The sequence below is a fragment of the Rhinichthys klamathensis genome, unplaced genomic scaffold (genome assembly GCF_029890125.1).
Source record: "Rhinichthys klamathensis goyatoka isolate OS25496 unplaced genomic scaffold, OSU_Roscu_1.1 h1tg000298l_1, whole genome shotgun sequence".
NCBI lineage: Eukaryota > Metazoa > Chordata > Actinopteri > Cypriniformes > Leuciscidae > Rhinichthys > Rhinichthys klamathensis.
The window spans coordinates 581554-594307 of record NW_026606817.1 but is presented as its reverse complement, the minus strand read 5'-3'; the positions used below and the strand labels follow the sequence as shown (position 1 = coordinate 594307).

General features: G+C 42.7%; 1 protein-coding gene across 1 annotated transcript in view; it reads right to left on the bottom strand.

Annotated features, from left to right (window-relative positions):
• LOC130103814 (ATP-binding cassette sub-family C member 2-like) overlaps positions 1-12326 on the bottom strand; it is a 70883-nt gene extending 58557 nt beyond the window's left edge. Inside the window, exons 1-8 of the mRNA XM_056270144.1 lie at positions 12117-12326; positions 10964-11107; positions 10707-10847; positions 8154-8157; positions 3614-3729; positions 3471-3526; positions 2953-3175; positions 1788-1963 (exon numbers count right to left, since the gene is read on the bottom strand). Coding sequence (XP_056126119.1) covers positions 1788-1963; positions 2953-3175; positions 3471-3526; positions 3614-3729; positions 8154-8157; positions 10707-10847; positions 10964-11107; positions 12117-12326 — 1070 coding nt within the window. The remainder of the gene's footprint in view (positions 1-1787; positions 1964-2952; positions 3176-3470; positions 3527-3613; positions 3730-8153; positions 8158-10706; positions 10848-10963; positions 11108-12116) is intronic.
• Between the last annotated feature and the right edge of the window lie 428 nt (positions 12327-12754).

Genomic DNA, 12754 nt, shown 5'->3' with positions numbered 1-12754 from the left:
GAAATGCAGATTTCATTCGGATTACATAAGCAGAGAGCAGTCTGTTTTTCGTTTTTAAATGTTCTGTTTAAAAGTGGACATCAAGCTTTCTATATATTTCTCAAGTCTGTGAGCAAGTACATTATACGCTGAGTTTCGGTTCATTTATGAGACGAGAGTCCAGTTCACGCGCCGGCGACTCCGTGTCATGATGATCAATTTTCTACTATATTTACTTCTTATTTATTAAATCCAGGCAATTGGTTGATGAAACATTAATTAAAATTAAGATACAATTAATAAAAAACGAAATTTACTTTAAAGAAAGGCTTTGTGCTTTCTGAAGTCGCTTTCAGAGCGGTCATGTCCGTAACGGAGAACTGTCACGTCCGTAAAATGTTAAAATAATATTTTATGTTCTGTGGAGGCTGACCCTTCTTCATCCGGTTATTAGCCTACTTTTGTTTTGCGCAGTGTAGCCTAATTCGTACAATTAATAAAAAATATTTTGCCACCTAAAAGTTAAAGATTTGTTGTGTCACGTCACATGTGTATTTCGCTCATATTAAATATAAAACGTGTATAAATGTGTAGACTGATATTTTTCTAATGTCTTGACTCCTTTATTAAGGGGGTATGGATATATAAACAGACGTTTCAGTATTAAATGCATTTTCTAATAATTTATATTTCAAGTTTTGACTGCAAATGTCACGTCCATAACGCTGGAATTGCCCAATTTTAAAGAATTTATCCTCAACTATTTTTTTGGTGTAGGTCTGCGTATTTTATTATGTTAACTTCAAATAATTGTAATAGTAATTTAAAAATGTGGTAGCCCTACGTCCAACACATCACATTCCATTATACGTTATGGTGGCAATTTCAGTAGATTTAATCACTAACATTGTTGTGGAAACCCAATAAGAACGGAAACTAAAATATGGTAGTATCGTACAGCGCACATCAGCTGCAGTTCTGGCGCCTCTGTCCCAATACAGGGCTCTCAAGTTTCACTCATTTCGGTCTTTTGTCACGCTCTCCCGCCACACATTGTATTTCTCACGCTGAAAAACTATTTGTAATATATATGTATGCCGCAGCGCCCAAAACTCTGGCCACAGTGTCTGGTTTGTGTTCCCTGGGTTGTCACTAGAGGTCCTCGTTCTCACGGTGTCTTTCACGTTTTACTTCATTTCCCAGCATTCTGTCTGTCACTCATCAGTTCATTGCACTCAGCTGTTTCCCATCACCTTGTTAGTTCTGTGTGTATATATTCCCTGTCTGTTTTAGTGTTTGTCACGGAGTCGTTGTTTTATGTCCTCACACTTCTGTGCCCTGCCTTTGCCTGAGACTTGTTTGTGTTTTATTTTTTGGACTGCCTTTTTGGATTTTGAACCTTGCCTGGACTGGATTGTGAGTACGGATTACCCCAATAAATTACTGCTTTTGGATCTCTCTCTCCTGTGTGTGTGATCGTGACAGAAGCGCACAAAACGCTCTGTGGAACCGGCAGGAATCAAGCGCGTCTCCTCTGGTGTTGTTCGTCGAGCTACACAATAGCCAATCAGAAATAGCACTATTGTATCTGGGTAAGATTTAACGCAACAACCAATGACAACCCCCCCCCCCCCCCCCCCCCCCCCCCCAATTTTCCTCCAGTGGCCCTTTCCATAAATACCGAACGGTCCCTTACTGGAAGAACACTTGTTCATAACTTTGAGAGAACTTTTCATGTTTGCAGACCATAAAGCCCAAGTCTAAAGTCTTGTGGTACAAGAAAAGATTGAGAAATTCAGAGCACGCACTTGAGAAGTTGTGGACTAGCAAACGCCAGCAGGTCCTGTATGAGCTTGAAGAACGCTGACTCTAGAAGAACACCTTTGAAGGACTTCACGATGGTGGGAATCAGCCAGGACTGAGGATAGTCGGATTCAGAATCCTTCTTCGCTTTCTTTTTGTCTTTCTTTTTTCCCGTCTCCTCCTATTAAGAAACATTGTGAGTGTGTCAGTTAGTCTTTAGATTATCTTTGTTTTGACAGATCATGGTACGGTTATGATGGATTAGCCCATCGAATTGCAGCATACATTCATTAAATCAAACAAAAGAAACTAAATCAAAAGGTAGAAAGAGAATGAAGGTGAACGAAACAGTGTGTAAACCACAATCAACACAACAATGAATAGAGTGAAATGAAGCTCTTAAATACACAAGATAATCAACTCAATACAAAACAGGTAATCACAAAACACTAATCAATCAAACAATTAAATACTATGACATAAAGAAGAAAATAAGACAGAATTTCGATTAAATAGAATTTTCTCTTCACAGTTTTTTCACTTTCTGCTGCAATTATTGTGGATTTTCTTCATATTTCTTTTGTTGTTAGTACTAAACAGAAAACATGACGCATATTTTAAAAAGATATCACAACAAACATTTAGGTATTTTGAAATTTGTCTTTAGTTATATTAATTAAACTAAATATTTTCTCCTAATTAAAAATTATTTTATCGTAGCTGCTTTTGTTTATATTTGTATATCTATATTTGTAGATATTTCATCAAAATGAAAGGTTTCGTTTAGTTTTATTTATTTAAAAGCAATTTTACACAACTGACCATTGAAAAAAGTGCTGTACAAAATCCATAACACATAAAGACAACCATAAAAAACACAACAATAAAACTACAGTTAAATAACAGCGAAATAAACCCCTCAGTTTTAATAGCCTACACGAACAACTATACCCCATTAAATGCTAATGCGAGGAGGAATTTCTTGGCATAAGCCTATGTTTAAAAACACTATTTGAACCCAAACCACAATGAGAAAAACTAATAAATTTGGCTGTAATAAATTAGAGGGGTTTTTTTTAAGTCGGTCTAAAGTTTGAAGTTTTTTTCAGTCTGTGCAGTGTAAACCAACACTAATAATTAGCAGTGAATACAATTCTTTCTAAAACTTACCATAACTAGGACATCGTGACTGACTCCTTTGGCCAAGCCGTTGTGACCATCATCACGAGCCAGTCGTTTGTTTCGTTTCTTCTGTAAGACGCTGCGAGCCTTTCTCAGCTCTTTCTTCATAACGTCCTCAAACTGCTGACAGATGGAGTGAGTGGACTCTTCCTCGTTCAGATCCCACATGTCCTCCTGAACAAGAGGCCTCTTATAACCTGTGATGACCATGCTAAGGGGAAAAAACACACACACACACACACACACACACATATACAGTCAAACCAAAATGTATTCACACACCTTGCTTTCCTCACTTGCATAAATTAACTATAGTGTCCTGCACTCACTAGTAAAAACATATCACAAATTATATATGGTGTCTGAATAATTTTTGGTTTGACTGGTTGTGAGTATATATATGTAATATACACCTAATTTGTGTGTCATACAGACACAACAGCGACTTGCAAAATGTAAAAAAACTAGAAAAAGCAAGATAAGGAACACAATAAACTCAGATCCACCTGTTAAACCAGTTAAAGGTGATCCTGCTGAGAAACGTTGCTTTTGCTTCGGGATTCTGTGAAGAATTAGAGAAAGTACATTAGAGAAATATACTTTATTACAAGTGACATCACAAGTGGCATTTCTCGCATGCTTTCTGTACCGTTTGTGAAAGTTTTTTAACTTCAGGTGAAAGGTCAGCGATGGCTGATAGAACCAGAGCGATGATCTGCAGTCCATAACCGATGTAGAACAGGGAAAACCGTGGGACATCCGGCACTTTTTCCTGAGGAAAAACATTTCAGGAAGTCTTTACAGTAATGATCAGTTTGTTGACATGCGTTGATGCTTTAGTCACACTGTGTCATGCATTTTTAATGAGCAACAATGCTTTACAGCATTTGTCAATATAACCGTCTTTATAACAGTACAGCAGATACTTGCATAAAATGCATATAAATATCATGCCAATAATGTCTTAGTAAGATGATATTTAAATGCTTAGTTTAATGATCAAAGCTCTGTAGTTTTAAAACATAATGGAACTGGACTCACTGTAAACCCTAACGCTCAAAAATAATTAATTGGTTTGAGTAGAGCCAACTTAAATTATTCAAATTAGTTCCATCAAATTAACTTTTATAAGTATTTAGAACTTTCTATTGTTTTTGAGTTTTGAGTTTGACCAATTTTCAGTGAGTTGAATTGTTTCATTGTGTTGAGTTCTATGAACTTATTTCTTTTAATTTAGACAAACTTAAATTTAGCTCATCATGTGACGAGTGGAGCGTGAGCTCGGTTTGAGAACAGTGTATGTTAAATATTTATTGCTGTACTCATTCATCGAGTGCTATGCTATGCTAATGCTATCAAAGCATTATGTCCCCAATTAGCAAGGTAGCATTTTTTGAATTAGCTGGTTAAAGCTTGTTTCCACTTCTAAAAATATTTAAGTTGAGATTACATGAAAATTCTAAGTTGTGTATGAATTGGCTTACTTGTATTGACTTAAAAAATTGGATGTAATTGATAACCTCAAATTATTTGAGTTTTTCCAACTTATTCGGGTGTATAGTTTATTGTTATGCACCTTAAAACCTATTTCTGTTACGGTATACTATTCCTTGGTTCCTTCTCGTCTTGTGTTTATGTTGTTGTACGAGTGCACGTGTGTAGTGGGCGTGATTGCATGTCATTACCTGATCCGCTCCAGCTGTTCATCATATCATCACCAGCTGCAGCTCATCTCATCACCCTATATATACTCACCGTTGTTCTACCCTCTTTGTCAGATCGTTGTTTGATGTCTCCTTGTCGGCGTTCCAGTCCTGTCTTCCTGCTTTCCAGTCTTCGTGTTTTCTGTGGATTCGTCGTGTTTGCGTGTGGATTATTCGTCATCTTTGTTCACCCCTTCACTGTTCATGTCTTCACCATCTGACCAAGGAACGGAATCTGAAAGAACGATCTGACCAAGGAATGGAAGCAGAGAGTGGTTCATCGACGACGTTGGAGGAATTCATTCATCACAGCATACAAAGAATGGACTCCCAAGAGAGGAATTTGAATGACACGGGTCGTGCAGTACAATCTTTGCAAAAGATGTCCGAGGTGGCGCAGGTGTCCAAGCTTACCCAGCAAATCCAACTTCTGCGAGCTCCCACTGCACCGCCCACACCAGCCGTTTCCCCCACACCAGAAGAAGACCATCCCCAGTCAGAGCCTCGCCTACCAGTGCTGGAAGCCTATGCTGGTGAGTCCGCTTTTTGTCGGGCATTCTTGACACAATGCTCTATGCATTTCGCTCTGCAACCGAGAACTTTTAGCACTGAAGAAGCCAAAGTGGCCTTTGTGTTAACATTGCTGACTGGGAGAGCAGCGCTATGGGGAACGGCGGTGTGGGAGAACCAAGACCCGTGCTGCGCCTCGTTCCAGACACTCTCCGCCAAGATAAAGCGGGTATTCGATCGTGCTGTGGCGGGGAGAGAAGCTGCCAGGGTGTTGGCCGACCTACAGCAGGGAGAGAGGTCGGTCTCGGACTTTTCCATCGAGTTTCGGACCCTGGCGGCTGAATGTCAATGGAACGAGGAGGCGCAGTGGGACATGTTCCTGCATGGGTTGGCTGATCACGTCCAGAGAGAGATCTACGCCCTGGACATCCCCACATCGTTAAACGCACTCATTGAGTTGGCCCTACGGGTGGACGCTCGACTTTCACGAGCTGAGCGACGAGTTCCGTCCACCCGTACACTGGGAGGAGCCGAGGGTCCACGGTCCAGCGGCAGGGACGTGGTCAGCCCCATCTACGATCATGAACCCATGCAGGTGGGACGAGCTCGGCTTTCCCAGGAGGAGAGGGAGAGGCGGAGATCCCCGGGCCTTTGTCTGTACTGTTGAGGAACGGGACATTATGCTTACAACTGCCCGGTAAAAGGTCAAGCCCGATAGTAAGTATGAGGCTACTATCGGGTGGGATCTCCACCGAGAAGACCTCATCCACATCTACACTCCTCCCGGTAAGACTAAGATGGTCAGTCCACCAGCACAACTGTAAAGCACTTTTGGACTCCGGGGCAGAAGGTATGGGCCACTCTTTTGCACACATGTTTCAGATTCCCCTCAAACCCCTCACACACAAGATTGCAGTACACGCACTGAACGGTCAAGAACTCTCCACAATTTTATTCACCACTGAAGACATCACCCTCATCACGTCAGGCAATCACTCCGAGACCATTTTTTTTTTTACATACTGGATTCACCCCTTGCACCCATCGTTCTTGGACACCCCTGGCTCATCCGTCACAACCCTCGAGTGGACTGGCACCAAATATCTGTGTTGGAGTGGAGCAAGGAATGTCATAAGTCTTGTCTTGTGTCTGCTTGTCTGTCTGTGCCTGTTTCTGTGTTTCAGGAGGAAGCAGGGGATTTGTCTAACGTGCCCGCAGAGTACCTTGACCTGAAGGAGGTGTTTAGTAAGTCTCGTGCTGCTTCTCTCCCTCCGCATCGTCCCTATGACTGTGCCATAGATTTACTGCCAGTTAAGTCTCCGCCTAAAGGCAAGTTATACTCGCTTTCTGTTCCAGAGAGGGAGGCTATGGAGAAATATATTTCTGATTCTCTAGCAACTAAGTTCATTCGCCCTTCCTCTTCTCCAGCGGGGGCGTGGTTCTTTTTTGTAGGGAAGAAGGACGGTTCTCTGCGACCTTGTATCGATTACCGGGGGTTGAACAGCATCACGGTAAAGAATACTTATCCTTTGCCGTTGATGTCTTCAGCTTTTGAGAGGTTGCAGGGAGCGTCCGTCTTCATGAATTGGACTTACGTAACGCATATCATTTGGTTCGCATTAGGGAGAGGGATGAGTGGAAGACTGCTTTTAACAACCCCAGGGGGCACTTTGAATACTTGGTCATGCCGTTCGGGCTGTCCAACTCCCCAGCGATCTTCCATGCACTCGTCAATGATGTGTTGCGAGACATGATAGATCAGTTCATATATGTCTACCTGGATGACATATTGATTTTTTCGTCTTCTCTCCAGGAACCTGTGCAACACGTCCGACGAGTGCTTCAGAGGTTTCTAGAGAATGGGCTTTTTGTCAAGGTGGAGAAATGCGATTTTAATGCACAGTCTGTTCCTTTTCTAGGGTACATCATTTTGGCTGAAGGAGTGCGTATGGACCCTGAGAAGGTTAAGGCTGTGGTGGAGTGGCCAAGCCCAGATTCCTGTAAGGCCCTACAGAGGTTTCTGGGGTTCGCTAACTTCTACCGGCGGTTAATTCGCACCTTTAGCCAACTAGCCGCGCCTCTGACTGCCTTGACCTCCCCCAGAACTGCGTTCAGGTGATCAGACACAGCGGAAGCTGTGTTTGCTAAACTGAAAGGCTGCTTTGTTTCAGCCCTTGCCCCTGATCCTTCACGTCAGTTCGTGGTGGAGGTCGATGCATCAGAGGTGGGGGTAGGTGCAGTGCTGTCCAAACGCTCTTCTGCAGACGACAAGATGCATCCCTGCGCGTTTTTGTCTCATCATTTATCCTCAGCCGAACGTAATTACGACATTGGTAACAGGGAGTTGTTGGCAGTCAAGTTAGAGTTGGAGGAATGACGTCACTGGTTAGAGGGGTCGGGGTACCTTTTATCATCTGGACTGATCACAAGAACTTAGAGTACATCAGAACTGCCAAAAGATTGAACTCCAGGCAGGCTCGGTGGGCATTTTTTTTCGGTCGTTTTGATTTTGTTCTCTCGTACTGCCCGGGTTCCAAGAACATCAAACCCAATTCATTATCTCACATTTTGGATCGTTCCGAACGCCCGTCTACTCCCGAGTGTATTTTACCCGAAACACTATTTGTTTCCACACTCACATGGGAGGTCGAATCGAAGGTCAAGACTGCCTTAGAAGAGGTAACGCCTCTGCCCGGCTGCCCACCGAATCGTTTGTTTTTGCCGGAGGGATTACGGTCCGACGTCATTCAGTGGGGTCATTGCTCCAATGTGGCTTGTCATCCAGGAGTTAACCGCACCAGCTTCTTAGTTAAGCAACGATTCTGGTGGCCACGTATGGCCCGTTACATTCACAGTTGTTTTGGCTTGCTCGGTTTGTGCCACTGGTAAGACTTCCAATCGACCCCCAAATGGGTTACTCCAACCGCTGCCTGTCCCTTCAAGACCCTGGTCCCATATCGCTCTAGATTTTATCACCGCCCTCCCACCCTCCCAGGGTAACACATTTGTTTTGACCGTGGTGGACCGGTTCTCGAAGGCGGCTCACTTTATTCCCTTGCCCAAATTACTTTCAGCTAAGGAGACAGCGTTGACAGTCATAGATCACGTCTTTCGCTTACATGGCCTCCTGATGGACGTGACCCCAGTTTGTGTCCAAATTTTGGCGAGAATTTTGGAAATTACTGGGCGCGACGGTTAGTCTGTCCTCAGGGTTTCATCCCCAGAGCAATGGCCAAACCGAGAGAGCCAACCAAGATCTGGAGAGAGTGTTACGGTGTTTGGTTTCCAAGAATCCTTCCTCATGGAGCCAACGACTCTCCATGGAGGAGTACGCCCACAACACGTTACCAGTGTCGGCCACGGGCCTTTCTCCGTTTGAGTGTAGTTTAGGGTACCAGCCACCAATTTTTCCCTGTCTGGAATCCGAGGTTGCGGTCCCCTCCGCTCACGCCCTTGTAGTAATAATCAGATAGGTAATCGAGCCAGCTCTGGTATGTGGAGTAAATGAACTAGATTCTAATTTACTTAAGTTCCCCTCCATTCTTCCCTTCGTGAAACCAGAAGGAATAGCGTTTTGAATTGATTAGATCATTGACTCTGATTCACACATGCAGCGTTTTCCTCTAATGAATAAAGAAAGGAATGCCCTGTTTACGACTTGTGACCAAAAGGACATGTGACTCGAGATGACATCCCACGAGTCCGGCCGAAGACCACGCGACCCCTTAGGGTTTCCTCTGATTTAATCACCTCACACACAGAGCATTGTGTAATAACGTGATCACCACCACTCAAATGATTAAACTCATCAACTCAAAGGAGTACGCACACACACGAAACTCCCCGGAGGGGGAGTGAGCGAGAGTCCACCACTCCGGCAAATCTAACTGAACTCTGCTACACACACACACGCAGAAACACTCATTCATGAACTTTTAAATGCCTACCTCTTTAAACGTATGAAGTGTTTCTCTTGTTGTGTTTTACAATCCCCATGTGACCAAATTGATGCAACTAAAAGCTTTTATGGTATGTAATCAGTTTGGCATTCGTTTAATCACGAAAAATCATGTATCTGCATTTTACTAGCCCTAGGAATGTCGCGCTTGGTATGATTGGAATCAGAGAAATCGAATAAGATCGAATCACTGACCCAAAGTGCAACATGAGGCATACTTTTATTAATACCAGTTTAGAAGTGTATTTTTACTAAATGTTATCTTCCATGCACATGACCCGGAGGGCGTGTATTTTCGCAAACACAGAAGTTTGACAACACGCCTCCTCCCAAACGATTGGATCAGACACGCAGGAAAGGCGTGCCTCTAGCTCCTTCAAAACTCGAACGCCACAATCTGTTCGAGGCAGTTTCTACGCCAGACGAGAGCTTTCTTTCCTGTGAGAGGTTTCTGGATCCATGGCTCCTTAGGGAGCTTTCTCCGTTTTCTTTAATCTTTCTTTATTTTCGTCTTCGGACTTTCTTACGTTTAGTTTCAGTGAAATGAACTCGTGATTGGTGGAAGGGGAGATCACTTATTCGGTCAACCACATTCTGGACTCAAGGCGGAGGGGACACGGATTCCAGCACCTAGTGGATTGGGAAGGTTACGGTCCGGAGGAGAGAAGTTGGGTACCTGCTAGAGATATCCTGGATCACTCCCTTATCGATGATTACAATCGACAGGTAAGGGAGTCTGACAACACCAGGAGGCGTTCTTAGGAGGAGGGGTACTGTCACGGTATACTATTCCTTGGTTCCTTCTCGTCTCGTGTTTATGTTGTTGTACGAGTGCACGTGTGTAGTGGGCGTGATTGTACGTCATTACCTGATCCGCTCCAGCTGTTCATCATATCATCACCAGCTGCAGCTCATCTCATCACCCTATATATACTCACCGTTGTTCTACCCTCTTTGTCAGATCGTTGTTTGATGTCTCCTTGTCGGCGTTCCAGTCCTATCTTCCTGCTTTCCAGTCTTCGTGTTTCCTGTGGATTTGTTGTGTTTGCGTGTGGATTATTCGTCATCTTTGTTCACCTCTTCACTGTTCCTGTCTTCACCATCTGACCATCGAAGTCCCTGCGCCAGCCATCCATGCCCGTGTATTCAAATATATTGTGTTTACAATAAATCAGAGTTACTTGCAATTTGCTTCCTGTCTTTCGTTCACCAGCATGACAATTTCAAGGTTTACATTCTCAAGCCACCAAACACTGTTGTTGTGTAAATGAGTTTTCTGTTCGGTGTCGTGTTAGCGGCCCCTAAGTTAATAACTAATGATCTTCGCAACGGAAGGGAATCAATCAAAACTAACTTTAGCTGGACAATAACTTTATTCTAGATCTGCTGTAAAGCCAAAACAATCTCTGTTACTGTAATTTCCTATTATCACTGTAAAGCTGCTTTGAACCAGTCCATATTGTTAAAAGAGCTATATAAATGAAGGAGACTTGACTTGACTACAGTGTAGCCATATTTTGCCATGCATTCTCCTGTACAGTATCTTGGTTCTCTGTGAGTGTTTTGTGTACCTGTGCCAGCGCTTCCCTCAGTAACGTCTGGAACTGGAAAACTGCACACAGCACCTGAAGGAGCCAGAAGAGGAACAGGCTCCCGGAGTCCACAGACTTCACCCTGCGCCGCATCGACTCCTGGCACAACATCACCACTATCTGCACACACACACACACACACACCAAACACACACACACACACACAACCTCTGAGCATTCATCCAGTGTCTTCAGCTCTGTGTGTTTTTGCTTGCCCACAGGATTGATGAACGTACCCATGAAACTGCGAAGAGCACAGGGTTGGTGTAAAACACGGCTGGGTGTTTCTGTGCGGCGGATTCACTCGACGGCCCATAATCCTCTCCCAGAGTGAGCGTTAACTCCGCTACCGCTGTCAGGAACAGCAGCCCACACACAATCTGATGGACCAAAATAAAAATTAGTTCGAGTGAACAATGTGACGAACAGCGTGGCGTTCAAACACAAGTCATCCAGGGGCACCAATCCAAACATTCAACTGGGAAAACTAGGATCTGCATGTGAAAATGTGCACAAAAGCTCAGAGAAATGATATTCCATCGAGGCATCTCAAAAGTATGAATGAGTAATAGTCCTTGAATGTCAAATGAAATGTTTTTATGGCTTGATATATAAACTGATTCACTATTATTTTAAAAGGTCATAAAAGATAAGATGTATAATAATTAATATGTCATTATAATAAGAATGTAAGATAATAGATTGCAAAGATGCACTTAAACATATAACATAATGTCCTTTGTAGGAACATTTGTTGTATTTGTATGTATACATTAGTAGGATTACGGTAATGTCCTGGCACTTGAAAGGATGTTAGGATGTTGCCGTTCTGATTATCGAACAGGTTTCCACGCCAGTGGACACGTACTGTAAAGGCCTATTCACATTAAGAACAACTATAACGATAACTAGCTAACATCAACATCAGCACACAATATTGTTCTGTTTATTATAAGCACGCTGTCTCTTTAAATGCTCAAGCTCGTTAAAGTAGGATGGATTCTGATTGGCTGTCAGTGTTCCAGCTGGAACAAAAACGTTCTGAAATTGAATCCAGCGATATTGTTCCTACAAAACTGAGAACATGTAACAAAAGGAAGAAGTTTCCACTTAACATTTATTTGACTGTGTTTAAAAGATTGTTGTGGGTTACACTTTATTTTAAGGTGTCATTGTTACAGTGCAATTATATATTTAAGTACTGAGTAATATTAAACATCTACATGTACTTTTATATAGTTTGGGTAGGACTACGATTTGGTTGAGGGTTAGTTGCGTGTAATTATGCATGATTTACTGTTATTACTATGGTAAGTAAATGTAACATACAAGGACACAGTAAAATAAAGTGCTACCTTGTGAAATGAATGATATCGGATCTGATTTCACCTGTTTGCAGATGTAGAGTCTTGATGCCGGAGCTTTGGCAGATTTCTTGCAGAAATTCGTGAAGTGCCACGGAGCGCAGAGCCAGAGGAAGAGCACGGGGAACCAGACCAGAACCGTCCTCTCCACACACACCAGCAGGTCCAGGTCCGCGCGCTGCAGATCATTAAATCTGTTATTGTAGTTACACTCAGAAAACACTGTGTGACTCATGTGCTTTTATTACTATCATATACAATGTCATGATCTAACATAGAATGTTTTTTTGTTTTTTTTCATAAATTACCTTTTACCTATATGGGCCATTCCACCGAATGGGTGATATTTGCTTGTTGTAACTCTTCAAAATTAAACTTTATTTTTTTATCTTTTTTCAACACTGAATCTAATACTATGGGGGGCACTTTCTGCTCAGCTACTGTTCGGACGCTCTCGCTTACTGCTCCGCACTTTGCTCTATCGCTTTTATATTTTTATATTTTATCTCCTTTTATCACCTAATTTTAACTTCAGCAATTCAGCACAGTGCTCAAACACTTGGGTTACTACAAAAAAAGCAGAATTCTTTTATTCGACCAGCCTCCCACTGAAAGCTTACATTCCGGGGAAGAGAAAACACAACTGCCTACATTCATAAGGAT